The 27,828-nt window shown below is 45.8% G+C and overlaps 3 protein-coding genes across 4 annotated transcripts in view; all 3 read left to right on the top strand.

Moving 5' to 3' along the window:
• Window positions 1-27,828, top strand: part of LOC140722652 (uncharacterized) — a 409,759-nt gene that overhangs the window by 373,359 nt on the left and 8,572 nt on the right. The window lies entirely within an intron of this gene.
• Window positions 342-26,769, top strand: LOC140722651 (uncharacterized). 2 transcript variants are annotated; one of them, XM_073037366.1, is made up of 5 exons: window positions 342-361; window positions 4,604-5,287; window positions 9,570-9,805; window positions 16,442-16,609; window positions 24,590-26,769. In XM_073037366.1, the coding sequence occupies exon 5, from the start codon at window positions 24,968-24,970 to the stop codon at window positions 25,667-25,669; it is 702 nt and encodes a 233-aa protein (XP_072893467.1). In that variant the 5' UTR covers window positions 342-361; window positions 4,604-5,287; window positions 9,570-9,805; window positions 16,442-16,609; window positions 24,590-24,967; the 3' UTR covers window positions 25,670-26,769. The 2 variants fall into 2 exon arrangements, with proteins under 2 accessions (XP_072893467.1, XP_072893468.1); XM_073037367.1 differs by lacking the exons at window positions 342-361; window positions 4,604-5,287; window positions 9,570-9,805; window positions 16,442-16,609 and adding an exon at window positions 16,719-16,761.
• On the top strand, window positions 5,331-9,034 carry LOC140722639 (uncharacterized). The gene has a single exon (XM_073037349.1). The coding sequence runs from the start codon at window positions 5,452-5,454 to the stop codon at window positions 7,009-7,011; it is 1,560 nt and encodes a 519-aa protein (XP_072893450.1). The 5' UTR covers window positions 5,331-5,451; the 3' UTR covers window positions 7,012-9,034.

The raw sequence follows: 27,828 nt of genomic DNA, 5'->3' as shown, positions 1-27,828 counted from the left end.
TGCAGAGTTCCTCCAGCATTTTGTGTGTGTGTGCGTCTCTGTATTTCCAACAACTGCAGAATCTCCTGTGTTTTTTAACTGCATTTTACTTTGGCATTAGATACACGTTGGTATTGAGTATATTGTTTATGGAAGCCGCTATCTGCGTTAAAACAGCTGCTGATTTTTCTATACACACGAAAATAAAATGAGGTATGGACAATGAACCGGTGCTTGCAGAAATGTTTAATGGCACTGTAATTACCCATAATGCGGTGCGTTAAAAATTTCGCCGGCCCTAAAGCACCGATGAAATGCGCAGGCGTCAGGCTGATCACGCATGCGCGCAGTACACAGACGGCCTTGAAAATGTCGGGCGCAGGTAAGATCGATTCTCTCCGATTTTATATTAAACACCGACTTCAGGACGATTCCTGTGAAATCCGGTCACGGTGGCCAGCAATCCCGGAACAGTCCTGCCCTCTTTCCTCTCTCTCAGACCCACGATCTGTACACGGGCCCCGGGGAGCTTCCGGCTGATGAGGGAATGGGAACCGATGGATCTCTCAGACAGAGCTGAGCTCCAGCTATCTAAATGCAAGGATTAGGAACTCAGAGGAAGGGAACAAAATCTTTTGCATCAGCAGTAGAGAAAATTACCTTTGTTCTACCTCCAATCACAAAGAAGAGGAAATCTGCAGATGCTGGAAATCCAAGCAACACACACACAATGCCGGCGGAACTCAGCATTAGTACTCTTTTCCATAGATGCTGCCTGGCCTGCTGAGTTCCTCCAGCATTTTGTGTGTGTGTTGTTTGTTGTACCTCCTCCTGTTCTCAACTTTTCTACAGGTGAGAACATGTTTTGACCCATTCTTTCTGGGTACATGATAATATCAAAAACCTTTGCCCTTGGCAACAAGTAACTTTCACATCACAAATGTGCCAGACTCCAGTGAGACAGACTACTGCCCTTCCCTTCATATTCATTGGCATTGCATTCACTGAGTTCACCACCGTCAGTCACCTGGAGAGGGTTCAGGGGAAATATTTATGTACAACACAGAAACTGCTGTTACCTGTCTGTATTGTGGTGATGCAAAAGTTGCTGGAGAATTTGCAAATGGGAAGAAGTGGAGTGAAATTTGGAAATCTGACTTTTTAAAGCGTCATTTAGCAAGCAAGTCACATATGGACAGTGTGCAAAAGCTCTGGCGAGAAAATCCTTCATAACCCACTGTAGGCCTGCTACATAGGTTGTGTGAGAGTGCAGATGAACTCGATACAAGCCAGAGGAGATCAAAGTTTTTATCGACAGTGATTTGCTAGCTGTGAAAATGAATACCTCTCTATATAAAATTCACTGTGCATATGTTGTCACTGGGTAAAAAAATACACAGTACATGGTTTATGTGCACACTTGTCATTACAAATTGGAGGGGACATTGGTGGGAAGGTGGGGAGACCTCCGGTGTCCCTGATGCCCTCACCTGCAAGATGTGCATCCAGCTGCAGCTTGTAACCTTGCACTTTAAGGAGTTGGAACTTGAAATGGATGAATTCCGGATCATCCAGGAGTTGGAGGGGGTGATAGATATGATATGAAGAGAGGTGAGTTACACACAAGGTACAGGACACAGGGAACTGGGTGAGAGTCAGGAAGGGAAATGAGGTTAAATAGCCATCACAGTGTACTCTTGTTGCTATCCCACACAACAACAGGTGGAACACTTTAGAAAGTATTGGGGTGGATTACCTGGCAGAGGAAAGTCAAAGGAGTGATAGGGGATTCATTAGTTAGGGGAACAGAACAGGAAGGGGACTAATATCCTAGTGGTAAGGCTGCAAGAGCAAGTGTGGTGGAGGGGGGTGCTGATGTGGTTAAAATGATTTGTAGGGGTAATGGGAGCCAGAATGACAGGACAGATAGTGGAGAGGGTGATTTGAATTGAATTGACTTTCTTACATACATATACATGAGGAGTAGAAGTCTTTATGTTACATCTCCATCTAAATGTGCAATGTGTAATTTATAATAAATAGTTTGTGCATAGAACAGTCAGTATAACATACATATGCAATTGTATTAGCATGAATTAATCAGTCTGAGGGCCTGGTAGAAGATGATGTCCTGGAGCCTGTTGGTCCTTTTGCTGTGGTACCGTTTCCTGGATGGTAGCAGCAGGAACAGTTTGTGGTTGTGGTGAATTGGGTCCCCAATATCTTTTGGGCCCTTTTTCCACACCTGTCTCTGTAAATGTCCTGAATAGTGGGAAGTTCACATCTACAGATGCGCTGGGCTGTCCACACCACTCTCTGCAGAGTCCTGCAATTGAGGGAAGTATAGTTCCCATACCAGGCAGTGATGCAGCCAGTCAGGATGCTCTCTATTGTGTCCCTGTAGAAAGTCCTCAGGATTTTGGGCCCCATTCCCAACCTCTTCAATTATCTGAGGTGAAAGAGGTGCTGCTGTGCTCTTTTCACAACACAGCCGTATGTACAGACCATGTGAGATGCTTGGTGATGTTTATGCCGAGGATCTTAAAGCTGTTCACCCTCTCAGCCCCAGATCCTTTGATGTCAACAGGGGTTAGCTTGTCTCCATTCCTCCTGCAGTCCACAATCAGCTCCTTTGTTTTTGTGACAATGAGGGGGAGTTTGTTTTCTTTACACAAGTCAGATCTTGTTCAGACCTCAGATAGAGTAAGCAATCAAATGGTTGAGCATGGTGCGATGAATGTGCTGAGCTGTGTATATCACAATGCAAGAAATGTAGGAAAGCCCGATGAGCTCAGGACAGGGAATTATGATATTGTAGACATTATAGGGGCTTGTTTACACCCAACAGTCTGAGGGATTTAGAGATATTTGTAGAGAGATTGCAGACCATGCCAAGAAACAAAGGATGTTCCAGTAAGTGATTTTAACTTTCCATTTATTGACTGGGACTCCCATACTGTAAAAGGATTAGATGGGGTAAAGTTTGTCAAATGTTTTCTTAATCAGGATGTAGAATTCCTGATGTAGAAGTGTGCAATAAGCTGTTAGGAAATGATCCAGGGTGGTGACAGAATTTGTGATCATAATGCCATGAGATTCAAAGTAAGTATGGAAAAAGAGAGGTCTGGACCACGGGTTGAGATTTTAAATTGGAGAAAGGTCAATTTTGATAGTATCAGAAAGGATCTGACAAGTGTGGTTTGGGACAGGTTGTCTCCTGGCAAAGGAGTACATGTAAGTGGGAGGCCTTCAGATGTGAATTTTTGAGGATGCAGAGTTTGTATGTGGCTGCCAAAATGAAAGTTGAAAGGTAACTGGTCCAGGGAACCTTGCTTTTGAAGAGAAATTGAAGCCTCGTATATTTTGTTCCTCTAAATGCCTCAGACTGTTGGGTGCTACCGAGACCCATTAATGGCTACAAATCATGATTCCACGCACTGAGCTCATCTGAATTTTTTTGTTGTCTTCTTTTGGTTTCTCAAAGTTTTTGTTCTTTTGTTTGCCCTCTCTTTGACATTTATGTTGGCTTTGGCTTCTCATTTTAGCCACAGTTGTGTCCTCCTGTCTTTCTAATGCTTCCACTTCTGTGGAATCACTCAGGCCCCGAATTGCTCCAGAAACTCCAGCCACTGCTGCTCAATTGTCACTCCTACCCTTTCCCTTCCAAACAAGTTTGGTCAGCTTCTCTGCCATAGAAACATGGAGAAGTTCAGTAAAGAAACAGGCTATTTGTCCCATCTAGTCAATGCCAAAAAAGCATTTAAACTTGCAGTGCGATCTGGACCAGCTGGCAAAATTGTTTGAGAAATGAAAAAGGAATTTAATGCAGACAAGTGTGAGTTGTTGCACTTTGGTCTGACCTACCAAGGGAGGTCGTTCACAGTGACTGGTCAGGCACGCAAGAGTGTTGTAGAAGAAAGGGACCTCTTGTAGAAGAAAGTCCTTAATTCACTGAAAGTGGTATCACAGTTAGATAGAGACGGAAGGGAAGATTTTAGCCCAATGGCCTTCATGAACAAGAGTACTGACAACAATAGATGGATGTTATGTTGACTTGTAGAAGACATTGGTGAGGCCTAATTTGGAGTACTGAGTGCAGTTTTGGTCACCAACCTACAGGAAAGATGTAAGGACTTAGAAAGAGTTCAGAGAAAATTCACAAGGATGTTGCCAGGTCTGGAGTACTTGGGTTATAAGGAAAGATTGAACAGGTCAGGACTTTATTCCTTGGACTGTAGGAGATTGAGGGGAGATTTGATTGTGATAGAGGGGCATAGATAGTGTAAATGCAAGCTGGCTTTTACCACTGAGATGGGGTGGGAGTACAACCAGAGGTCATGGGTTAAGGGTGAAAGGTGAAATGTTAAGGGGAACATGAGGGGAAACTTCTTCACACAAACGGTCATCCGGGTGTGGAATGAGCAGCCAGCACAAGTGGTGCATGCAAGCTCGATTTCAACATTTCAGAGGTTCATGTAGGTACCTGCATGGTAGGGGTATGGGAGTGGGTAGATTAAATAGTTCAGCACAGACTAGATGGCCCAAAGGGCATGTTTCTGTGTTGTAATTTTCTACAAGAATGTGAAATACTATACTATAAAAATTCACTCTGTCTTTTTAACAGCTGTGCGGACCAACCATTCACCTCAACAGGAATTTTTATATGGCATTAAATCTGTGGCACTTTAATAATACATAAAAGAAAATTCCAGATGCACGTCAAGAAAGGCTAATTGCGTGAGACTGTTTCAGTTACTGTGGGGCCAGGCACCCATGCAGCTCAGCAGGAACAGGGAATAATAACAATGGAGAGAGTCCAACTCAGCCAAGGTACAAATTGCAGATGGCAGAAATGCCCCATTCTTATAGAGACAGGAAGAGCATCGGGGAATTGATGGTCATTCCAGATACCAGCAATCTGCCCAGTCAGGAGATGATTTCTCTGCGCAACTTGGATAGAACCTCACTGTAACAGTGTGATACCAGATCAAACCTTGGCAACTCAAGTAATCTCATCTGAAATGTTTTCCTAAACCCATTGATGGATTTTGTAAATCTTTTTACAGGTTCAAAACAAGAAGGAATTTGTCTCCAGGAAGTTCAAACACGGCACACCAGTTTTGTTGTCTCTGTCCAGATATTTAAGAAGTGGAGCAAGGGATTCAATCGACCATCCTTCCTGCTCAGACTGTGGGGAGGGATTCACTCGGTCATTTGACCAACTGGCAACCCGTCATTTTACACAGGAGAAAGGCTGTTCACCTGCTCAAACAGTGGGAATGGATTCACTCGGTTATCACAATTGAAGGTACATCAGCAAGTTCACACTGGGCAAGGCCATTCACCTGTTCTGTGTGTGAGAAAGGATTCTGTCGGTCTTCCCACCTGTGGACACACCAGTCAGTTCACTCTGGGCAAAGGCTGGTGATCTGCTGAATATCTGGGAAAGGATTCACTCAGTCATCTGACCTAATGGCACACCAGTGGGTTCACACTGGGGAGAGGCCGTTCACCTGCTCAGAATGGGGGACAGGATTCACTCAGTCATCCAGCCTATGGAGACATCAGCGAGTTCACACTGGGGAGAAGCCGTTCACCTGCTCAGAATGTGGGAAGAGATTCACTCAGTCATCCAGCCTATGGAGACATCAGCGAGTTCACACTGGGGAGAAGCCGTTCACCTGCTCAGAATGTGGGAAGAGATTCACTCAGTCATCCCACCTACGGAGACATCAGCGAGTTCACACTGGGGAGAAGTCGTTCACCGGCTCAGAATGTGGGAAGAAATTCACTGAGTCATCTACCTTACTGGTACACCAGCGAGTTCACACTGGGGAGAAGCCATTCACCTGCTCAGAATGTGGGAAGGGATTCACTCAGTCATCCAGCCTACGGAGACATCAGCGAGTTCACACTGGGGAGAAGCCGTTCGCCTGCTCAGAATGTGGGAAAGGATTCACTCAGTCATCCCACCTGCATATTCATCAGCGAGTTCACACTGGGGAGAAGCCATTCACCTGCTCAGAATGTGGGAAGAGATTCACTCATTCATCCAATCTACATAGTCATCAGCGAGTTCACACTGGGGAGAAGCCGTTCACCTGCTCAGAATGTGGGAAAGGATTCACTGAGTCATCTACCTTACTGGTACACCAGCGAGTTCACACTGGGGAGAAGCCGTTCACCTGCTCAGAATGTGGGAAAGGATTCATTCAGTCATCCCACCTGCATATTCATCAGCGAGTTCACACTGGGGAGAGGCCATTCACCTGCTCAGAGTGTGGGAAGGGATTCATTCGGTCATCCCAACTACTGGCACATCAGCAAGTTCACACAGGGGAGTGGCCTTTCACCTGCTCAGAATGTGGGAATGGATTCACTGACTCTTCCACCTTACAGAGTCATCAGCGAGTTCACACTGGGGAGAAGCCGTTCACTTGCTCAGAATGTGGGAAGAGATTCACTCAGTCATCCAGCCTATGGAGACATCAGCGAGTTCACACTGGGGAGAAGCCGTTCACCTGCTCAGAATGTGGGAAGAGATTCACTCAGTCATCCCACCTACGGAGACATCAGCGAGTTCACACTGGGGAGAAGCCGTTCACCGGCTCAGAATGTGGGAAGGGATTCAGTCAGTCATCCCACCTACTGGAACACCGGTCACTTCACACTGGGGAGAAGCCGTTCACCTGCTCAGAATGTGGGAAAGGATTCACTGAGTCATCCACCTTACTGGTACACCAGCGAGTTCACACTGGGGAGAAGCCGTTCACCTGCTCAGAATGTGGGAGGAGATTCACTCATTCATCCAATCTACATAGTCATCAGCGAGTTCACACTGGGGAGAAGCCGTTCACCTGCTCAGAATGTGGGAAGAGATTCACTCGGTCATCCCACCTACTGGCACACCAGTCAGTTCACACTGGGGAGAGGCTGTTCACCTGCTCAGACTGTGGAAAGGGATTCACTCAGTCATCCAACCTACAGAAACATCAGCGAGGCCATTGTTATGAATCCCTAGGTTTCATTTGATATGGACTGTCATTTTAAGAGAGATTAAGAAGGTGAATCAGTCTGACTTGCAGCTTGTTTACATTGCTCGCAGCTTGTTTAGTTTTAACTGAGGACACAGACACTCAGAGTCAGACGGAGATGGATGAAAAATGGAAGGATTGAAACCAGGGAACTAGTGGCCAAAGATCACTGTTTAGAACTTTCCTATGCCCACAAGGGTGAGTTAATTATCCATTCACCGTACATCGAATGTATGGTTGTCACCTCATTTAACCCATAGGAGTGGGTCTGATTTGGGATATCCTGTCGAGACCACTTATGTGTTAACCCTTGCCTGGGTGTGATGTGGTCATTCATTTGAAGATGATACCCCTCATGACAAGTCACTTTCGGTGATAATTCGTATGTAGATTTGTAAAGATCACAGATAAAATCTACAGCAATTGTTCTCTCATTTTAACACTATGGAACCTGGAGAACAGACAGACAGACAGATGTACTTTATTGATCCTGAGGGAAATTGAGTTTCGTTACAGTCGTAACAACCAAGAATAGTGTAGAAATATAGCAATATAAAACCATCAATAATTAAATAATAATAAGTTAATCTTTGCAAGTGGAAATAAGTCCAGGACCAGCCTATTGGCTCAGGGTGTCTGACACTCCGAGGGAAGATTAGAAAAGTTTGATGGCCACAGGCAGGAATGACTTCCTGTGGTGCTCAGTGTTAGATCTCGGTGGAATGAGTCTTTGGCTGAATGTACTCCTGTGCCTAACTAGTACATTATGGATTGGATGGGATTCATTGTCCAAGATGGCATGCAACTTGGACAGCATTATCTTTTCCGACACCACCGTCAGAGAGTCCAGTTCCACCCCCACAACATCACTGGCCTTACGAATGAGTTTGTTGATTCTGTTGGTGTCTGCTACCCACAGCCTGCTGCCCCAGCACACAACAGAAAACATGATAGCACTGGTCACCACAGCCTCGTAGAACATCCTCACCATCGTCTGGTAGATGTCAAAGGACCTCAGTCTCCTCAGGAAATAGAGACGGCTCTAACCCTTCTTGTAAACAGCCTGAGTGTTCTTTGAGCAGTCCAGTTTATTGTCAATTCGTCTCTCCAGGTATTTGTAATCTTCCACCATGTCCACACTGACCCCTTGGATGGAAACAGGGGTCACTGGTGCCTTAGCCCTCCTCAGGTCCACCACCAGCTCCTTAGTCTTTTTCACATTAAGCTGCAGATGATTCTGCTCGTACCATGTGACAAGATTTCCACCATAGCTCTGTACTCAGCCTCATCTCCCTTGCTGTTCGACATAACTGCCTTCTCTCGACATTTACCCTGAATTACAAATATCTCTCTCATCACCTATTTTGTGGATGAACTGAACTTTCATTCTTTACCATCTGAAGACTCCAAGCCTTATTTTCCCCGAGCTCAATAGTTTGGGAATTATATTTACACACATATATACACATAACACTGTTAATCTTTGTTTAACTTGTTTAAGGAAACCTGGTGAGCTTGAGCTCCAGTACAAGTGAGAAAAATTAAAGCTGGAGTCTGCGGAAAGGCAGAGGCAGTTTGAGGCTAGAGAGGCAGAAAAACAGACAGAAAATTGTCTCAAAGTGTAATAAAGGGGAAGGCTTAGCATGCCTATTCTGCTTTGACAGCAGCTGATTATTTATTTATCTATGCTGCACCAATCATCGCCACTGGGCTATAAACGTGCAGGAGCAGTGTGTGGTTCAGTGCTTTGCTCAAGGACACAAACGCTGCCTTGGCTGAGGCTCAAAATCATGACCTTCAGATCGCTAGTTCAAAACTTTAACCAGCTGGCCACGCACCACACATTATGACCTAGAAAAGCAGGCTGTGCTCAAAGCTTATGAGTTGGTCCCAGAAGCATACAGGCAAAAGTTTAGAAATTTGAAGAAATCTGTGAACCAGACTTATATGGAATTTGCTTATGAGAAATTTGTGTGTATTGCCCACTGGTGCACATATAAAAATGTAAATGATGATTTTAACAGCTTAAAAGTGTTGGTTTTAATTGAAGAATTCAAAAAGTGCGTCCCTGATTACATAAAGACGTATTTAGATGGAAATGATGCTGCCACTATGCAGGAGTCTGCTAGATTAGCAGATCAGTTTGCTTTAACTCATAAGGTTATGTTTACCCTGAATAAGAGTTTCGAAAAGAGTAGCAGGGATAACCAGGGTAAACCAGAAATTAATGCTGGGATTTGTCACACTTGTCAAGTTTTGACTAAACCTTATCAGGTCATCCCAGTGGTCCCACTCCAGCCTATACCTGCATTCGGTGAACCCTTTTCCAAAGTTATAGTGGATTGTGCTGGCCCATTGCCAAAGACTAAAGCTGGCCATCAGTATCTGCTAACTATTATGTGTACTGCATCCAGATTCCCAGAGGCAATGCCTCTTAGAAATATTAAAGCTAAAAATGTGTCGAAGGCTCTTACTGAGTTTTTTTTTACTTTATTCGATTTGCCTCAAGAAATCCAGTCTGATCAAGGAAGTAATTTTTCATTTGGGTTATTCCAGCAGGTAGTTTATGAACTGGGAGCAAAACAAATTACATCGTCTACATACCATCCGGAATCACAAGGGGCTTTAGAAAGATTTCACTCTAGCCCCAAAACAATGATCAAGACATACTGTGTTGAAAATGGAAACGACTAGGATGAAGGAATACATTTGCTTTTGTTCGCAGTAAGAGAGTCGGTTCAGGATTCATTGGGCTTTACTCCATTTGAACTCATATTTGGTCGCAGAGTGAGGTGAGCTTTGACCTTGTAAAAGGAGCGGTGGATTGATGGCGATGTACATGTTAACTTGTTAGACTATGTTTTAAAGTTCAAAAATAAACTACACCAATTCTGTAGCCCAGCAAGACAAAACTTAAAGATTTCTCCAAAACAAAATGAAGTGTTGGTTTGATAAGCAGGGTTGCTAAAGAAAATACCGGGTGGGGGATAAGGTGCTTGCCTTATGTTGACGAATCCACTTCAGGTGAAATTCAATAGACCGTATGAAATAGTCTCTCAATTTAATGATGTGAATTATGTTATTACAACACACGACCGAAGTAAACAAACACAGCTGGTACACATGAATATGATAAAGCCTTATTTTGACAATCAGGCACCATCTGTGAGTGTTGTTGTCAAAATATATGAATCTGGCAACCCTGAGAATGAAACAATTGACTCGTCTGAGACTTTTCACAAGCCAAGTATGGTCCCAGTTAGGCTAATGAACTCGGTTGTTCCAGAAAATATTGATCTGCAGCCAAAGCAACAACAACAGCTGAAGGAATTAATTCTGAAGTTTAAAGATTTATTTCCCGATGTTCACAAGCAAACCACGGTCTCAGTACATGACGCAGATATTGGTCAAGCCAAACCGATTAAACAATACCCATATTGCATGAACGTAGAAAATGTAAATTGGCTGAGCAACTGTTGTAAGTGTGGAAACAGATTCAGTAGGTCTTAGAGGAGCGGATTATGGGAAGGTAAATGCAGTAACAAAAACAGATGCCTATTCGATCGCTAGGACAGATGATTGCATCGATAAGGTTGGAATAGCTAATTTCTTACAAAGATTGATCTGTTGACGGGGTATTTGTGTGTGTTCCATTGACAGACAGAGGTAGAGAAATTTCTGCATTTGTGACACCATCTGGGTTGTATGAATACAATGTTTTGACTTTTGGAAAGAAAAATGCTCCAGGAACATTCCAGAGAATGATTGATTTTGAAATTCGAGGGTTAGAACACACAGATGCCTATATTGATGTCTTTGTCACAGGGCGTGACACTTGGGAAGAGCATATCTCTGCAGCAGAAAAGCTGTTTGACAGGCTTTCCCATGCCAGCCTTACAGTTAACTTGGCTAAGAGTGAATTTGGCCATGCCTCTGTGACATGTCTTGGCTATGTTGTAGGTCAATGCAAGTTGGCTCCTGTTCAGGCAAAAGTCCAGGCAATTTCTCAGGTTCCTATTCTGACTGCTAAGAAGGCTCTTAGAAGGTTTCTGGGAATGAATGGATATTACCGTAAGTTCTGTAAGAAATTTGCTGCTGTCGCTCTTCCTCTGACTAATCTCCTGAAGAAGGGTGAAAAGTTTGTTTGGACTGAACCTTGTCAGGAGGCATTTGATCGATTGAAAGTTATTATTTGAGATTAGGCCAATCAATGTAGTATTCTCAGCAAATTTAATTAGCAGATTGGAGCTGTGGGTGGCAACACGAGTCATGGGTGCACAGAAAGTAAATGACAGGGCCAAACAGACAACCCTGTGGATTGTGTGTCCTGTGGGTCAGCGAGACAGAGGAGATGGAGCCCACTGTTACCACCTGCCGGCGATCTGACAGGAAGTCCAGGATCCAGCTGCACAAGGCAGGGTGAAGGCCGAGGTCTCTGAGCTCCTTGTCGATACTTCATGCCTTTGTATGGCTACTGCTCTGCCCATGACTGCAAGGAACTGCAGAGAACATCAAAGAAACAAGCCTCCACTCCATGGACTCTCCCTACACTTCCCCTCCCTTGGAAAAGCAGGCCATGTACACAACGAACCTCATAACCTGGACATTCTTGCTGCAAATCCGCTCCCACATTGGCAGAGAGATACAAAAGCCTTAAAGGTGTACCTGATGTACCACCAGGCTGAAGAATGGCTTCCTGTCTGTGGTTATAAGCCAAATGAATGATAAAATGGACTCGGCCTCACAATGCAACTCGACGTGACCCTGCACCATATGTCTATCTGCACTGCACTTTCTCTGCAGCCATAATGCTTTGTTACAGTGATTGTTCTGTTGTATATGAGCTCAATGTACTGTTGTAATGGATCGATCTGTGTGGATGGTACATCAGGCAAGATTTTCACTGTAGCTCAGTACGTGATGATAATAAACAAATTCCACACTTTAATTGTGTGGAGATATTAGACAGACTGAGCTTCTGCTCTGGAACCACAGAAGGAAACTGACCTGTTGTCATTTCTGTGGAAAGCAAATATATGGAAGATGCTTCAATCTCACATTACGATCTGCGGTAAATGGGATCAGGTGACCGGTGGTGGGTCTCCCATATTAATATCAGAACCAAGTTTAATAGCACCGGAATATGCCATGAAATTCGTTGTCTCTGCGGTAGCAGTAGAACCTAATTCTTAACAAAAGATTTTAACAATTGTGATTTAAAATAAGTATATATATAGTACAAAAATAGGAAAAAAATGTAATAAACTATTCTAATTGTGTGGAACTACTTGATCCGGATCTCACTGCGTTGTCTGAAGGGGACAAAGGTGAAGCTACACGGACACGTAGAGCAGTGACCCGCAGATGCTGCAGATCTGCAGAAAAACGTGAACAGGAAACGGGATCAGGTGACGGGTGGAGGGACTCCGACCTGAACCGATGACTCTGCTCCTCTCACCTCACACACTGCCCGACCCATCCGCCGCATTCCCCACATTATTCCATATTTACACCAGATACATGTCTACTTTTCCACACCATATCTACCCCGATCCCTTTCCCTCCACCCCCAGGTCACAGAGTCACGGGCTCGATTCCCATTCCCTTTTTCAAATACTGGGATCCCTGATTCAATCGCTAAAGATGCTGTGCATTTCAATGTGTTCACCTCTCAGTCCTCGACTCTCTAAATGACATTTAGAGTTATCACATTTGATCTTTCTTCAGGTTATGACCCCACCGCTCCAGGGATCAGTCAGGTGAATCTTCATTGCACTCTCTATAACAAATACTCTCTAACCTCTTTGTTCATCCTCTATGGAATTAATTTCCATCTTCTGCAGCCCCGTGTTGCCCCAACCACTCACCTCCCCCCCTTGTCACTATTTTCACCTTCCACCTCCCCCCTCACCTGGATCCACCTCTCACTCCCCAGCTCTTGCCCCATCCCCACCCCTCACCTCTTTTCTCTGATTATTTCCCGTCCACTCTCAGTCCAGAGGGAGAGTCTCGGCCCGAAATGTTGACGGTCCATTTCCCTCCACAGATGCTGTCCGACCCACTGAGTTCCTCCGGCAGTTTGTTCTTTGGTCTGTATAACCCGTGTTAATATGGGGAGCCGGATTTTACACCATATTGCAGGGTTAGGGTTAATGGACTTTTCGGTGAGACAAAAACATTAATCACGGGTTTCATCACTGAATCCAGTGTTGTGAGATGTAACGTCCCCTGTTATGTGTCCGGCTGTGCCGTGTTAGTGGAATGGGCAGCGTGGTGTTTGTCTCGATTCGGGTCACAACACCAGAATTGCCAGCGGGTAGTGTATTAGTCAACAGAAAACCTCTCGTCCCTGCAGTCTTTGTCTCCTGGTAAACTCAACACCCTGACAGTGTGGACCATAGCTACCCCTTCCTCTCAGAGTCAGGGAATCACTCAGACAGCTGATCGCTGAGAGGAATTATATTTATCGGTCATTAAAGTTCGCCCAGATTCGTTTGGACGGATTTGATGTGGAGTTCGGGGTGTCACAGTGAAAGGGCCGGACTGTTGAACTCTCTCCATTGTCCAAACATCCTTCCAGGTGAGGCGACACTTCACCTGTGAATCTTCCGGGGTCGCCTGTTGTGTCCGCTGCTCCCGATGCGGCCGCCTCGACACTGGTGACACCGGCTGCTCCGCAGTTGTGCCGGGTAGGAATGTTTTTTAACGGGTGTCGATATTTTTCTTCCCATTTGTGCGAGAGGGGTGGGTTTTGGGGGTTGATGATAGGGATGCCGTCCTTTTTGATGCGTGGGGTGGGGAGGGAGTTTCATTTTTTTCTCTCTCTGAACGACTTTCATGCTTTCATTGTTTCGTGGTTCTCTGGAGAAGAAAAAAACTCAGCTTTATTTATGAATACCTGCTTTGATAATAAATTAACCTTTGAACTCTCCACTCCGAGCGGGACTTCCCGGTGTCCAAACATTTCAATTCCGATTCCCATTCCCGTTCCGACGTGTCATCCCATCCCTTGCCAAGATGAGGCCACCCTGAGTGTGCAGGATCAGCAACTTATATTCCGTCTGGGTGCCCCCACCCAACCTGAAGGCATGAATATCGATTTCCCCTTCCGGTGAACAAATTTACCTCACACCCCTCCCTCCCACTCCCTCTCATCCTCTCTGTCTTTGTACGTCCTCTCACCTGCTTATCACTTCACTCTGGGTCCACTGCTCCATCCCTTTCTCAATATATTGAAGTGTACCTGTGAGTATCGATACTCAAAATATCCTCACACGTCAGGTGTTACATGGTTCGACCTTTATACATCCTGTTTAGTGTTTAAATATATAAAAAGTTAAAGAAGCTTGAATCTTTACATAAATTATTATCGCAACTATACGAATAGAAAATATTGTATTTTGGAAGTGACAAATGTTAACGGGAGGAGAGCAACCATTTGGGAGGTTTGGAAATGCATTTCATCTCGTTCATTGCCTCACTAAATTACTCTTTTCTTATCAACACAAAGAGAAAAAGAGCCTCTTTTCAATCAACTACAGTTGGTGGAGCGAGGCCAAGGAGTTAATCAGCTACTAATGATATGAAATGACGTAAAACTAGCTTGTCGCCTAGAATTTTTTTTTCCATTTGGCTTCCAAAACAAAACTAAATTTATCCAGGTGTAGAAGAAGATTTTGGATGATTACCTTGAATATTTCATCAATATCAGGCCGAAGATGAGCGAGCAGTGAATTTTTCTTTCATTGTTTTCGACTTTTAAACTTGGGTTTCGATGCTCATTCCGTGCTTAATATAGCTGCTTCCTGGTATCCAATGGTGCCCATTGGAAAGAGCGGAAGAATGCTCACATTTGTGTACAGGTATTTCCCAGCTTCCTTGGACAATGGGTCAAGCGAGAAGGAATTTCACAAATACCTAAATTAAAAACAGTCACAGCTCCAGGATTTCACCAAAAACCATCAAATATCCTAATGTTATTAGTGGTATTTTTCCCCACCAGCCAACACCCCCGCTTCCGTAAAATTCCCTCTATTTAATATCCGGGGTTGTTAAATTCCGTACTTGCTTATTTTGACTTTTTTACAGAGGTGTCGGCGGGGCTCTCCGGTGAGCTCTGGTAGCACTGCAGCCCTGAATGTATGAGACAGTACAGTGTTAAATGCAAAACCCTGAACAGTGTCAATGATCAGAGGGATCTTAGACTCCAAGTTCATCACTCCCTGAAAGAGACTGCACAGATTGATCGGGTGGTTAAGAAGGCAAATGGCATGGTTGTCTTTATTAGTTGAAGCACTGAGTTCAAAACTCATGAAGTTGTGTTGCAGCTTTGTAAAACTTGTTAGACCACATCTGGAGTGTTTCATACAGTTCTGGTCGCCCCCATTCTCGGAAGGATGTCGGGGCTTTGGAGAGGGCGCAGAAGAGGTTTACCAGGACACTGCCTGGATTAGAGGGCATGAGCTATAACGAGAGACTGGAAAAACTTGTGTTGTTTTCTCCAGAGCGGCGCAGGCTGGGGTGAGACACCGGTGTCGTCACTCAAGGACACACACGCAGACTCAGCCCAGGCTCGAACTAGCAACCTTCAGATCACTAGACCAACGCCTTAACCACTTTGCCACGCGCCAACACATGTGATAGTAGAACAGTAAAGAAAGCACAACGTTTCCCTTTAAATTATCCTGGTACCAATTTGTCTGTTATTCCTGGAAATGTGTTCAGTAGAGTTGCTGCTAACAAGGTTTTAAAGAATAATCTCAGGAATAATCGATGTTACGTATGAGGAGCATTTGATGGGTCTGGACCTGTGCTCAATGGAGTTCAGAGGCATGGTGGGGGTGGTGGGAAGGATGTATGGTTAAGTAAACCTACCGAATGCTGAAAAACCTGGATACAGTGGACATGGAGAGGATGTTTCCATTAGACGGAGAGTCTGTGATCTGGCAGCACGTTCTCAGAATAAAGATGCTTCCCCTTAAAACTCAGATGAGAATTTTTTTTTTGCCAAAATATGTCTGATCTGTGGAATTTGTTGCCACAGAGGTTGGTTGAGGCTGCGATTTGGGTATATTTATGACAGAGATTAATATATTCATGATTGCTAAGTAGCTTCAGGGTTACGGGAGGAAGACAGGAATATGGTGTTGGAATAAAAATCAGCCGTGATTGAATGGTGGGCAGACCAGATGGATCGAATCACCTAATTCTGTTCCTGTGTCTTATGTCTTACCATGACTGAATGATGGCTCCTTCTTATCCCATATCATTCTGTGACCTGTGAGGGACAATAAAAGATTGTTCACTGAGATCATTAAATCTGCCTTCAGTGTTTAAATTTCAGTGAGTTTTGTTTTTAGTAACATTAAGCAGAAATGTTTAGTTCTCCTTTTCATTATTAATGTGCTTCATTGTCTCTCTGGTTAAAGTTAGACCTGTGGTGAGAGATTTATTGGAAGAAAAACCCCAACTGGAGGCAAACCACGACTGAAGACCAGGGAACAGCAACAAGTGAACCAGCCCGAGGACTGAGAGCACCGAATGGAGAGGACCCATCTGACTCGGAGATTCCATTGATTCAGTCAGGAGAAAGTTTGGTGAGTCTCATTTACTCAAAGACTGGTCCTTTAGACATTACATACCTGTACAAAGGAAGGTAGGAAATAGTTGGAGTGAGACTAAATGTGCCCAGAATGGAGAGGACCCATCTGACTCGGAGATTCCATTGATTCAGTCAGGAGAAAGTTTGGTGAGTCTCATTTACTCAAACACTGGTCTTTTAGACATTACATACCTGTACAAAGGAAGGTAGGAAATAGTTGGAGTGAGACTAAATGTGCCCAGAAGAACCAGTTATGCCTCTGTCAGACCCAGTTGCAATCACTCCAGGTCTGGTAATGTGCTTCCAGCAGCCCAGCCCTTTGAAACCACTCCCATTCCCTCACAGTGGTTACTCAGTTCAAGATCTTGCATCCTCTGATGTTGCTTTTGGTCAGTTCTGAGTGGGGAGAGGGAAAGAGAGGGGAGTATTTATGCTGAGTGTCTTTCAAAAACAGTATTTGTTTGAACTTGCTGCAAACTCTCTACTCATACCCTGTACTTTCTCAACCAGATTATTGACATAGATGACAAGTAGCAATGGGCGTAACCTCAGGGAACGTCACTAAGTACGGGACTCGAATCCAAGAAACAGCCTCTCACCTTCACCCTCTGCTTCCTACCACCCAGCCATTCCCAGACCCTGGGGCTCTGTAACAAACTCAATGTTAACAGGAAGATTAGTCAGTGATTAAGATGAAGAGAGAATTGTGGTCTCCTGAAAGGACACGCGAGCTGAACTGTCTGATCCAGTGGACCAGATCCACCCTCGCTGACAACGTAATTTACCCCTTGCCCATCCACCCAGGTCATGTTACTTCCGATCACCCACAGTACCCCAACCACCCTCCGTCCCGCCAGTGGCCCCACACCCTTCTGACCATTCACCCCACACCGACACATGGACAGGCCCCCTTCACCCACATCCACCCTCCCAGCTTGGGGAACCAGAGCAAACTGATCCCACAATCTTGACTCAGTGCAATACTAAATCCAGGGATGCAAGACTGGAGAGCCCGGAGCCTCCAGCTGTCCGGCTCGGTCCCGGCCCTTTCCCAATGCAACCAGTCCTCGATTTACACAAACCGGAGATTAACACCTTCCTGACCGTCACCTGAACAGGAGAAACACCCGCATCACCTGGGGTTGAGCTGCAGTTGGTCCCCGTATGTGTTAAAACTCCCCGCTGTCGGATATGGAGACCAGAATCGTATGCAGTAAAACCACATAACAATTACAGCACGGAAACAGGCCATCTCGGCCCTTCTAGTCTGTGCCGAACGCTTACTCTCACCTGGTCACACCGACCTGTAGTCAGCCCGTAATCCTCCATTCCTTTCCTGTCCGTATACCTATCCAATTTTTTAAAAATGTCAAAATCGAACCTGTCTCTACCGCTTCCACTGGAAGCTCGTTCCACACAGTTACCACTCTCTGAGTAAAGAAGTTACCCCTCGTGTTACCCCTAAACTTTTGCCCCTTAACTCTCAACTCATGTCCTCTTTTTTGAATCTTCCCTACAATCAATGGAAAAAGCCTATCCACGTCAACTCTATCAATCCCCACATAATTTTAAAGACCTCTATCAAGTCCCCCTCAACCTTGTACGCTCCAAAGAATAAAGACCTAACTTGTTCAATCTTTCTCTGTAACTTAGGTGCTGAAACCCAGGTAACATTCTAGTAAATCTCTGTACTCTGTTGACATCTTTTGTATAATTTGGTGACCAGAACTGTGTACAATACTCCAAATCTGGCCTCACCGATGCCTTGTACAAATTTAACATTACATCCCAACTCCTGTACTCAATGCTCTGATTTATAAAGGCCAGCATACCAAAAGCTTTCTTCACCACCACATGAGATTCCACCTTCAGGGAAATATGCACCATTATTCCTAGATTTCCTCACACTGTCTACAAACTTTCTCTATTTCTGAACTAACCTCCTCTCTCCTAGTCTCTTCAATTTGATTGCCCCCCCCCCCATTCATTCTAGTTTGAAGTCTCCCCAGTAGCCTTCGCAGATCTCCCCACTAGGGTATTGGTCCACCTCGGTTTCAGGAGCAACCCGTCCTTTTTGTACAGATCACACCTGCCCCAAAAGAGGTCCCAATGATCCAGAAACTTGAATCCCTGCCCCCTGCTCCAATCCCTCAGCCACGCATTTATCCTCCACCTCATTCCATTACTACTGTCACTGCCGCGTAGCACAGGCAGTAATCCCGAGATTACTATCTTTGCGGACCTTCTTCTCAAATCCCTTCCTAACTCCCTATATTCTCCTTTCAGGACCTCTTCCCTTTCCCTACCTATGTCATTGGTACCTATATGTACCACGACCTCTGGCTCCTCACCCTCCCACTTCAGGATATCGTGGACGTGATCAGAAACATCCCGGACCCTGGCACCTGGGAGGCAAACTATCATCCAGGTCTCCTGACTCCGTCCACAGAATCGCCTATCTGACTCCCTAACTATTGAGTCCCCTATTGCTACTGCCTTCCTCTTCCTTTCCCTACCCTTCTGAGCTACAGGGCCGGACTCTGTGCCGGAGGCACGGCCGCTGTTGCTTCCCCCAGGTAGGCTGCCCCCCCCCCCAACAGTATTCAAACAGGAGTACTTATTGTCAAGGGGTACAGCCACTGGGGTACTCTCTAGTACCTGACTCTTCCCCTTCCCCTTCCTAACCGTGACCCACCTGTCTGCCTCCCGTGGCCCTGGTGTGACCACCTGCCTGTAACTCCTCTCTATCACCTCCTCGCTCTCCCTGACCAGACGAAGGTCATCGAGCTGCAGCTCCAGTTCCCTGACACGGTCCCTTAGGAGCTGCAGCTCGGCGCACCTGGCGCAGATGTGAACGTCCGGGAGGCTGGGAGACTCCGGGACCTCCCACATCCGACACCGAGAACAGCAAGCTGCCCTCACACTCATAATTCCCAGCATGGAACTGTAATCTCACGGTGGATTTGTTCGGTGACTTGTGAACATACGTGATTAATGACCCTGCAACTGGGGACTGAATAAATAGTCTGACAACTCAAATCATACACACCAATCTCCTTGCCTTTCTCCCTCACCCCAAGCTACTTACCCCATTTCCCTCACCACACCCTCCTCACAGTTCCTCTTCCTCATAGGGCCCTCTACTCCAGCCCTCCCTTCTTGCTCCCTCTCTCCCTCACTGTCTCAATTTTCCCTCACCCCTTCCTCATCATCGCCCCTCTCAATCATCCTTGCTTCCTCACCACCTCTCCCCTCCCCCTTCCCTCTTCTCAATCCGCCTCAGTTACACTGCTACTTGACCAGTCTCCCACTCTCTTTCACCACTTTCCTCATGCTCTGCTTCTCTATCACCACTCTCTCTACTCCTCTATTAACAAATCGTACTCCTCTCTCGTCTCTCTTCATCTCTTCACTCTCTCATGCCTCTCTTCATTTCTCTCACTCTCTCCCCTTCTCCCCTTCTATCCACTCTGTTTCTCTTCCTTTTCCATTCTCTCTCCCATCCCACAATCCCTGTCCCTACCCCTATCATCCGCCACCTCACTCTCAATCTCAGTCACCCTCTGCCTTCCCATCTCCATCTCCTCCTCTCTCGCGCACCCTCTCACCTCAATCAAACTCCTCTCTCACTCAGTCACCTCTACCAGTCTGTAACTGCCTCCATTTCCAGCTCTCTCCCTCTCTATCTCTCTCCCTACATCCCACCCTCCCCCCTCTCTCAAACACTCTCCCTGCTGGCTCCTGTATCCCACACTGTCTTCCCCTCTTTCTCACCCTCTAAATCTACCACTCACCCCACGCGTTCTCCCTCTTCGCTTCCTGTCAGTCCTCCTCCTCCTCCTCCCCCTCTCTCCCATCACACCCCGCACTCTCCACCCCATCCCATACAGTGGTATGCAAACGGCTGGGCACCACTGGTCAAACTTCCTGTTACTGTGAATAGTTAAGTGAGTAGAAGGTGAACTGGTCTCCAAAAGTCATAAAATTAAAGACAAAACATTCTTTTTACATTTTAAGCAAGATTAGTGTATTATTAAAAACACAAAATGCTGGCAGAACTTAGCAGGCCAGACAGCATCTATGGGAGGAGGTCGTAACGTGGTTTCAGGCCGAAACCCTTCATGAGGAGTTTAGTGTATTATTTCTGTTTTGTACAATTTTAGTGAAAAAAAGGGAAAGGAGCACCATCGAAAAGTCTGGGCAGCCCAGGAGATTTGAGCTCTCAGTTAAATTTTACCAAGGTCTCAGACCTGAATTAGCTTGTTAGGACAATGGCTTGTTCACAGTGATCGTTAGGACAGGACAGGTTATGCAAATCACAAAGCTTTATAAATACCCTGACTCCACAAACCTTGTCCGAACAATCAGCAGCCATGGGCTCCTCTAAGCAGCTGCCTAGCACTCTGAAAGTTAAAATAAATGATGCCCAAGCAGCAGGAGAAGGCTATCAGAAGATAGCAAAGTGTTTTCAGGTAGCCGTTTCCTCAGTTTGTAATGTATTTAAGAAATGGCAGTTAACAGAAACGGTGGAGGTCAAGTTGATGTCTGGAAGACCAAGAAAACTTTCCGAGAGAACTACTCGTAGGATTGCTAGAAAGGCAAATCAAAACCCCTGTTTGACTGTAAAAGACATTCAGGAAGATTTAGCAGCCTCTGGAGTGGTGGTGCACTGTTCTACTGTGCAGCGACACCTGCAGAAATATGACCTTCATGGAAGAGTCATCAGAAGAAAACCTTTCCTGCGTCCTCGCCACAAAATTCAGCGTCAGAGGTTTTTCTGACATTGAGGGAGAGGTTGTTTTCTCGACACCAGAAAGATGTTGTTTAGACCTCAGACAGAGTCAGCAATCAAATGCTTGAGCATGGTGCGATGAATGTGTTGAGCTATGGAATCACAATGCAAGAAGCATCGTAGGAAAGCCAGATGAGCCCAGGGCATGGAATTGTGATATCGTAGGCATTACTGGGAATTGGTTGCACCCAACAGTCTGAGGGATGTAGAGGAACAAATTTGTAGAGAGTTCACAGACTACACCAAGAAACAATAGTTGATATAGTAAGTGATTTTAACTTTCCATATATTGACTGGGACTCCCATACTGTAAAAGGACTAGATGGGGTAGAGTTTGTCAAATGCTCCTTAATCAGTACGTAAAACATCCGGTGTAGAAGTGTGCAATAAGCTGTTGGGAAACGATCCAGGGCTGGTGACAGAAATTAGTGTATGGGAACACTTTGTGTCCAGTGATCATAATGCCATGAGATTCCAAGTAAGTACCGAAAAACAGAGGTCTGGACCTCTCTTGAGATTCTAAATTGGAGCAAGATCAATTTTTATGGTATTTGCAAGGATTTGACAAGTGTGGACTGGGACAGGCTGTTTTCTGGCAAAGGAGTACTTGGTAAGTGGGGGTTCTTCAGAAGTGAAATTTTGAGGGTGTAGAGTTTGTATGTGCCTGCCAAAATAAAAGTTGAAAGGTAACTGGTGCAGGGAACCTTTGTTTTCAAGAGGTAGCAAGGCCCCGGATATTTTGTTCCTCCAAATTACTCAGGCTGTTGGGTGCTACCAAGACACATTAATGGCTACAATATCATAATTCCACACCCTGAGCTCATCTGACTTTCTTCAGTTGTCTTCTGTTGGTTTCGAAAAGCTTCCCAATGTTTTTTGCTCTATTATTTGCCCTCCCTTTGGCTTTTATGTTGGCTTTGGCTTCTCATTTCACAGTTGTGTCCTCCTGCCTTTCCAATGCTTCCACTTCTTTGGGATGTGTCTATCACTCAGCTCCCGAGTTGCTCCCAGAAACTCCAGCCATTGCTGCTCCGTCGTCACTCCTACCGGATTCCCCTTCCAGTCCAGCTTCTCTGTCACAGAAACATGAAGAAGGTCAGAACAGAAACAAGCCCACTCTGGATGATCAGAATGGTAATCTATACGGGACTCAAAATAGATGGCGGAGGTTTTAAATAGTAGTTTTGCATCCGTATTTGCTGAGGAGATGGACACAGAGTCGATAGAGGTGAGACAGGGCAGCATCAACTTCATGGACCCTGTACAGATTACAGAGGTGGAGGTGTTTGCTGCCTTAAGGCAAATTAGCATGGATCAATCCCCAGGGCCTGACAAGTTGTTCCCTGGGACCCTGCGGAAGACAAGTGCAGGAATTGTCGGGGTCCAAGCAGAGATATTGAAATCATCCTTCGTGACAGTTGAGGTACTGGAGGATTGGAGGACAGACAATGTTGTTCCACTGTTCGAGAAGGGCTCTTAAGGAGAAACGAGAAAATGTGATGTTAGTGAGCTTGACATCAGTAGTGGGAAAGTTATTAAAACATATGTGCAGGAGCCGGATATATAAGTATTTGGATCGATGTGGACTGATTAAGGATAGACAGCATGGCTTTGGGCATGGTAGGTCATGTCTAACCAGTCTCTTGAGGAAGTTATCAGGAAAGTGGATGAAAGCAAGGCAGTGGATGTTATCTACATGGACGTTAGCAAGGCACTTGACAAAGTCTCGTATGGGAGGTTGGTAAAGAAGGTTCAGTCACTCAGCATTCAAGACGAGATAGTAAATTGGATGAGACACTGTCTTTGGGAGAAGCCAGAGTGTGATAGCAGATGGTTGCCTCTCTGACTGGAGGCCTGTGTCTAGTGGTGTGCCACAGGGATCAGAGCTGGATCTGTTGTTGTTTGTCATCTATATCAGTAGTCTGGATGATAAGATGGTTAGGTATCAGCAAATTTGTGGATGAAACCGAGACTGGAAATTCAGCGGACTGCGAGAAGACTATCATGGCTTGCAGTGCGAACTGGACCAGGTGGAAATATGGCTTGAGAAATGGAAAACAGAATTCAATGCAGACAAGTGCGAGGTGTTGCATGTTGGTGGGACCTACCAGGGTGGGTCTTACGCAGTGACTGGTCGGACATGGAGGAGTGTTGTCGAGGAAAGGGATCTGGGAATACAGGTCTATATTTCACTGAAAGTGGTGTCACAGTTTGATAGGGACGGAAAGAAAGATTTTGTCACATAGTCCTTCATAAACCAAAGTACTGAATGGTATGTTATGTTGACTTTGTACAAGACATTGGTGAGGCCTAATTTGGAGTATTGAGTGCAGTTTTGGTCAGCAACCTACAGGAAAGATGTAAAGACTTTGAAAGAGTTCAGAGAAAATTCACAAGGATGTTGCCAGGTCTGGACGACTTGGGTTATAAGGAGAGATTGAACAGGCCAGGACTTCTTTCCTTGGAATGTAGAAGATTGAGGGGAGATTTGATGGAGTTATATGACTATTTAGAGGTTTATAGATAGTGTAAATGCAAGCTGGCTTTTACCACTGAGATGGGGTGCGACTACAACCAGAGGCCATGGGTTAAGGGTGAAAGGTGAAATGTTAAGGGGAACATGAGGGGAAACTTCTGCCAGGTGAGTTTCCAAAGAGATCACCAGCTCGTAACCCAGCATGGATGGAAAGCGTGTAGGGGAACCGGCTGGATTCGAACTCAGGACCTTTCGTCCCGAAGTCTGGCTTTGATGCCACTACGCCACCAGCCAGGTCAGGAGATATTGACATGGCATTGAAACTGTGGCACTTTAAATTAACATTACATAAAGGAAAACCCCAGCTACACGTCAACAAAGGCTATTTGTGTGAGAGGGTTTCTGTTACTGTGGGGCCAGGCACCCTTTCAGCTCAGTGGGAAGAGGGAATAATTCAAATGGACAGAGTCAAACAGAGCCAAGTCACAGATTGGAGATGGCATAAGTGCCCCATTCTTACAGAACATCAGAGGGTTTGAGGGTCGTTCCAGATACCAGCACTGTGCCCAGTTTGAAGGAGAATTCGCTCTCCAATGTGTTGGACCTTACTGTAACAGTGTGATGTCAGATCACACCTTGGCAACTCAAGTGATCTCATCTCAAATGTTGTCCTTCACCCACTGATGGATTTTTAAATCTTTTTACAGGTTAAAATCGACAAGGGATTTGTCTATGGGAATTCAAACACAACACACCAGTTGTGCTGTCTCTGTCTAGATATTTAAGGAGCAAGAGATTCAACCAGCCATCCTTCCTGCTCAGACTGTGGGGAGGGATTCACTCGGGCATCTGACCAACTGACATGTCCGTCATTTTACACAGGGGAGAGGCCGTTCACCTGCTCAGACTGTGAGAATGGATTCACTCGGTAATCTCAACTGAAGGTTCACGTTGGGCAAGGTCATTCATCTATTCTGTGTGTGGGAAGCGGTTCAGTCGGTTTTCCCACCTGTGGACACACCAGTCAGTTCACACTGGTCATCTGCTGAATTTGTGGGGATGGATTCTCTCGGTCATCTGGCCTAATGGCTCACCAGCGAGTTCACACCGGGCAGCGGCTGTTCGCCTGCTCAGAATGTGGGAAGGGATTCACTTGCTCATCTAAACTGAAGGTACATCAGCGTGTTCACACTGGGGAGAGGCCATTCACCTGCTCAGACTGTGGGAAGGGATTCACTTGCTCATCCACACTGAAGGCACACCAGCGAGTTCACACTGGGGTGTGGCCGTTCACCTGCTCAGAATGTGGGAAGGGATTCAGTCAGTCATCTGATCTACAAAAACACCAGCGAGTTCACACTGGGGAGAGGCCGTTCATCTGCTCAGACTGTGGGAAGGGATTCAGTCATTCATCCACCCTACACAGTCACCAACGAGTTCACACTGGGGAGAGGCCATTCACCTGCTCAGAATGTGGGAAAGGATTCAGTCATTCATCGACCCTACACAGACACCAGCGAGTTCACACTGGGGAGAAGCCATTCACCTGCTCAGAATGTGGGAAGGGATTCACTCAATCATCTGATCTACAAAACCACCAGCGAGTTCATACTGGGGAGAGGCCGTTCACCTGCTCAGTCTGTGGGAAGGGATTCACACAGTCGTCCAAACTATTGGCACACCAGTCAGTTCACACTGGGGAGCGGCCGTTCACCTGCTCAGACTGTGGGAAGGGATTCACGCTGTCATCTAATCTACTGAGACACCAGCGAGTTCACACTGGGTAGAGGCTGATCACCTGCTCAGACTTTGGGAAGAGATTCTCTCGGCCACCTCCACCAAATGTGCATCATTGTCAAGTCAAACTGGAGTTTCAGGAAGGTATTAAGAAAGAGCAAGAATTCACTGGCAGAAAGGACGGAACCTGCTGCCTGAGGGTGGTTTCTGCCCAGAACATTTGGGCAGAACCCGCAGCGTCACAGTAGCAGTCCGAGAGCAGCGTCACATCGCCAGCCAGGAGCAGCGTCACAACCCACGGTAAGATGCCGAACTTTAAATAATTGTTGAGACTGTTTCAGGGAAAGGAGCACTGCTGTCACTGCGTTTGGGTTAACTCCGCCATCGGGATCATCGCACACAGGCACTTCTTGAAAATGGCGCGAGGCTTAAGAAGAGCTCGCAAACGTTCGAGAGGGTTCACCCAGTTTGGAACCATAACGGTCCAGTAGAGAAACGGAGGTGCAGGTCCGAAATCGTCTCCGAAGTCTGACAGGCAGCCAGTTTTTCACCTGATCCTAATGCTAATGCTAATGCTACTGCCACTGCCTTCTGACTTATGACTATCCTTGACTAGACTAATGACTGACTTACCGCTGATTATTTATGACTACTGACTAATAATTACCAACTGCCACACTTGCGAAAATAAAAATAAAAAAGGAAAAAGAAGGAAAGTTTTTTGGTCATTGAGTGGAATCGTTAAAACCTTCGGGTAGGCGTATTCAGTCCCTTTCAAGTGGGGAAGCTGCACATGGGAGCAAGAACTCCGACTTGACAGTGAAAAACTGGTTGACAGTGAAAATACTGCTTGACCAGGAAACAGAAATCTGGGAGCTTTGAGCTGGAACAGCAAGAGCAATAACCTGGAGTCCTGAAGAAGGAAGGAAATCAAGTTCAGATAAAACAACATCAAAGCATCACTAAAAAGTTGTACTCTCACCTGTGAACAGCCTGCAGACGGAATCAAACATGTCTGATCAAGCTATTGGGAAATCAGTTGAGCAACTCAAGCTGGAGAGAATGACAGCAAAAAGATTGTTTTCTCGTCTGGCCAACAGCATTACCAGGACCTATGAAGACATGTCTGAAGAGGAGCTCAGAGTGAGTTTCAATAAACTCACAATAGAAGCCGAGAGAGTCATGGAAGCCAATGACGATGCGGAGGCCGGACTCACTGCAGAACGGGAGGCGGAGCTGAACACAGAGAAAGTAGCTGTGTCAACTGAACAGCAAAAAGCCGACCTGGCAAAGACGGCAAATGAGTGTGAGTTGAAACTAAAGGAAATCAGAAGGCTGATCCAGGAGACTCTTTTGACCAACTTTGGAAATGTTGAGTTGCTCACAGTACTACAAGCAGCAGAGGATGAATGTGAAGACGTCGCTGCTGTACAACCCGATGGCCACCAGGGGTCGTATGGCTTCATGCTTAACCACCTGCAAGGACTGGTAATGACAGCAAAGGTGTTGGGAACGATGGATCCCGCCAGGGGATCGGAAGCACCTTCAGAGTCGCCTAAAGGGGCTCGAACTCAACGTCCCCAAGTTGGTTTCCAAGAAGGCCCACTTCATACAGGCAAGGAGAAAGGAGGATGCTGAAAGACTAACACCGACAGCATTGGGCTTTTCCTCCAATTTTCCCACGCCAGCCATCAGACTGAAACCGACGGCCCTTCCCAAGTTTCCTGGCAGCAGGCGTGATTTTCACAGGTGGAGAAAGGACTGGGAAACACTAGAGGCAGGGAGAGCCGACCGGTTCAAGAGAGGTGAAAAAGGTTCAACTGCTGGACAGTCTTGACAACAAAGTCAGAAGAGACCTTTGCCTCAATACTTATAAAACTGCAGATGACATCTTTCGTGTTCTAGAAAACCGCCATGGAAATCGAGCGTGGAAATCGGAAGTGGGATAGTATCGGCGCAGCATGCGAGCCAAAATGTGGGGGTTGCGGCTGCGGAAACTGCCAGCCGGGCGGCAAAGGAATGACTCTTGCTGAAGAGAGGGAACGTATACAAATTCATATAAAATCAAAGCAATGGTGATAAGGGAGAAAGAAAGGCACGAACATTGACTTCTCTAACTTCCGTTAATGCGCCTCCTCCCCTTCTTACCCCATCCCTGACATACTTAGTTGCCCATCACTCTGCCTGTTCTCCATCTCCCTCTGGTGCT

Source organism: Hemitrygon akajei, unplaced genomic scaffold (assembly GCF_048418815.1).
Source record: "Hemitrygon akajei unplaced genomic scaffold, sHemAka1.3 Scf000082, whole genome shotgun sequence".
In the NCBI taxonomy this organism is placed as follows: domain Eukaryota; kingdom Metazoa; phylum Chordata; class Chondrichthyes; order Myliobatiformes; family Dasyatidae; genus Hemitrygon; species Hemitrygon akajei.
Note: the sequence above shows the minus strand (reverse complement) of the source record. Positions and strands in the feature narration are given on the sequence as shown.

What these genes read in the sequence shown, in the direction of transcription:
- LOC140722639 (XM_073037349.1), top strand. Translation starts at nt 5,452, where the DNA reads ATGGCACACCAGTGGGTTCACACTGGGGAGAGGCCGTTCACCTGCTCA.
- LOC140722651 (XM_073037366.1), top strand. Translation starts at nt 24,968, where the DNA reads ATGGCTCACCAGCGAGTTCACACCGGGCAGCGGCTGTTCGCCTGCTCA.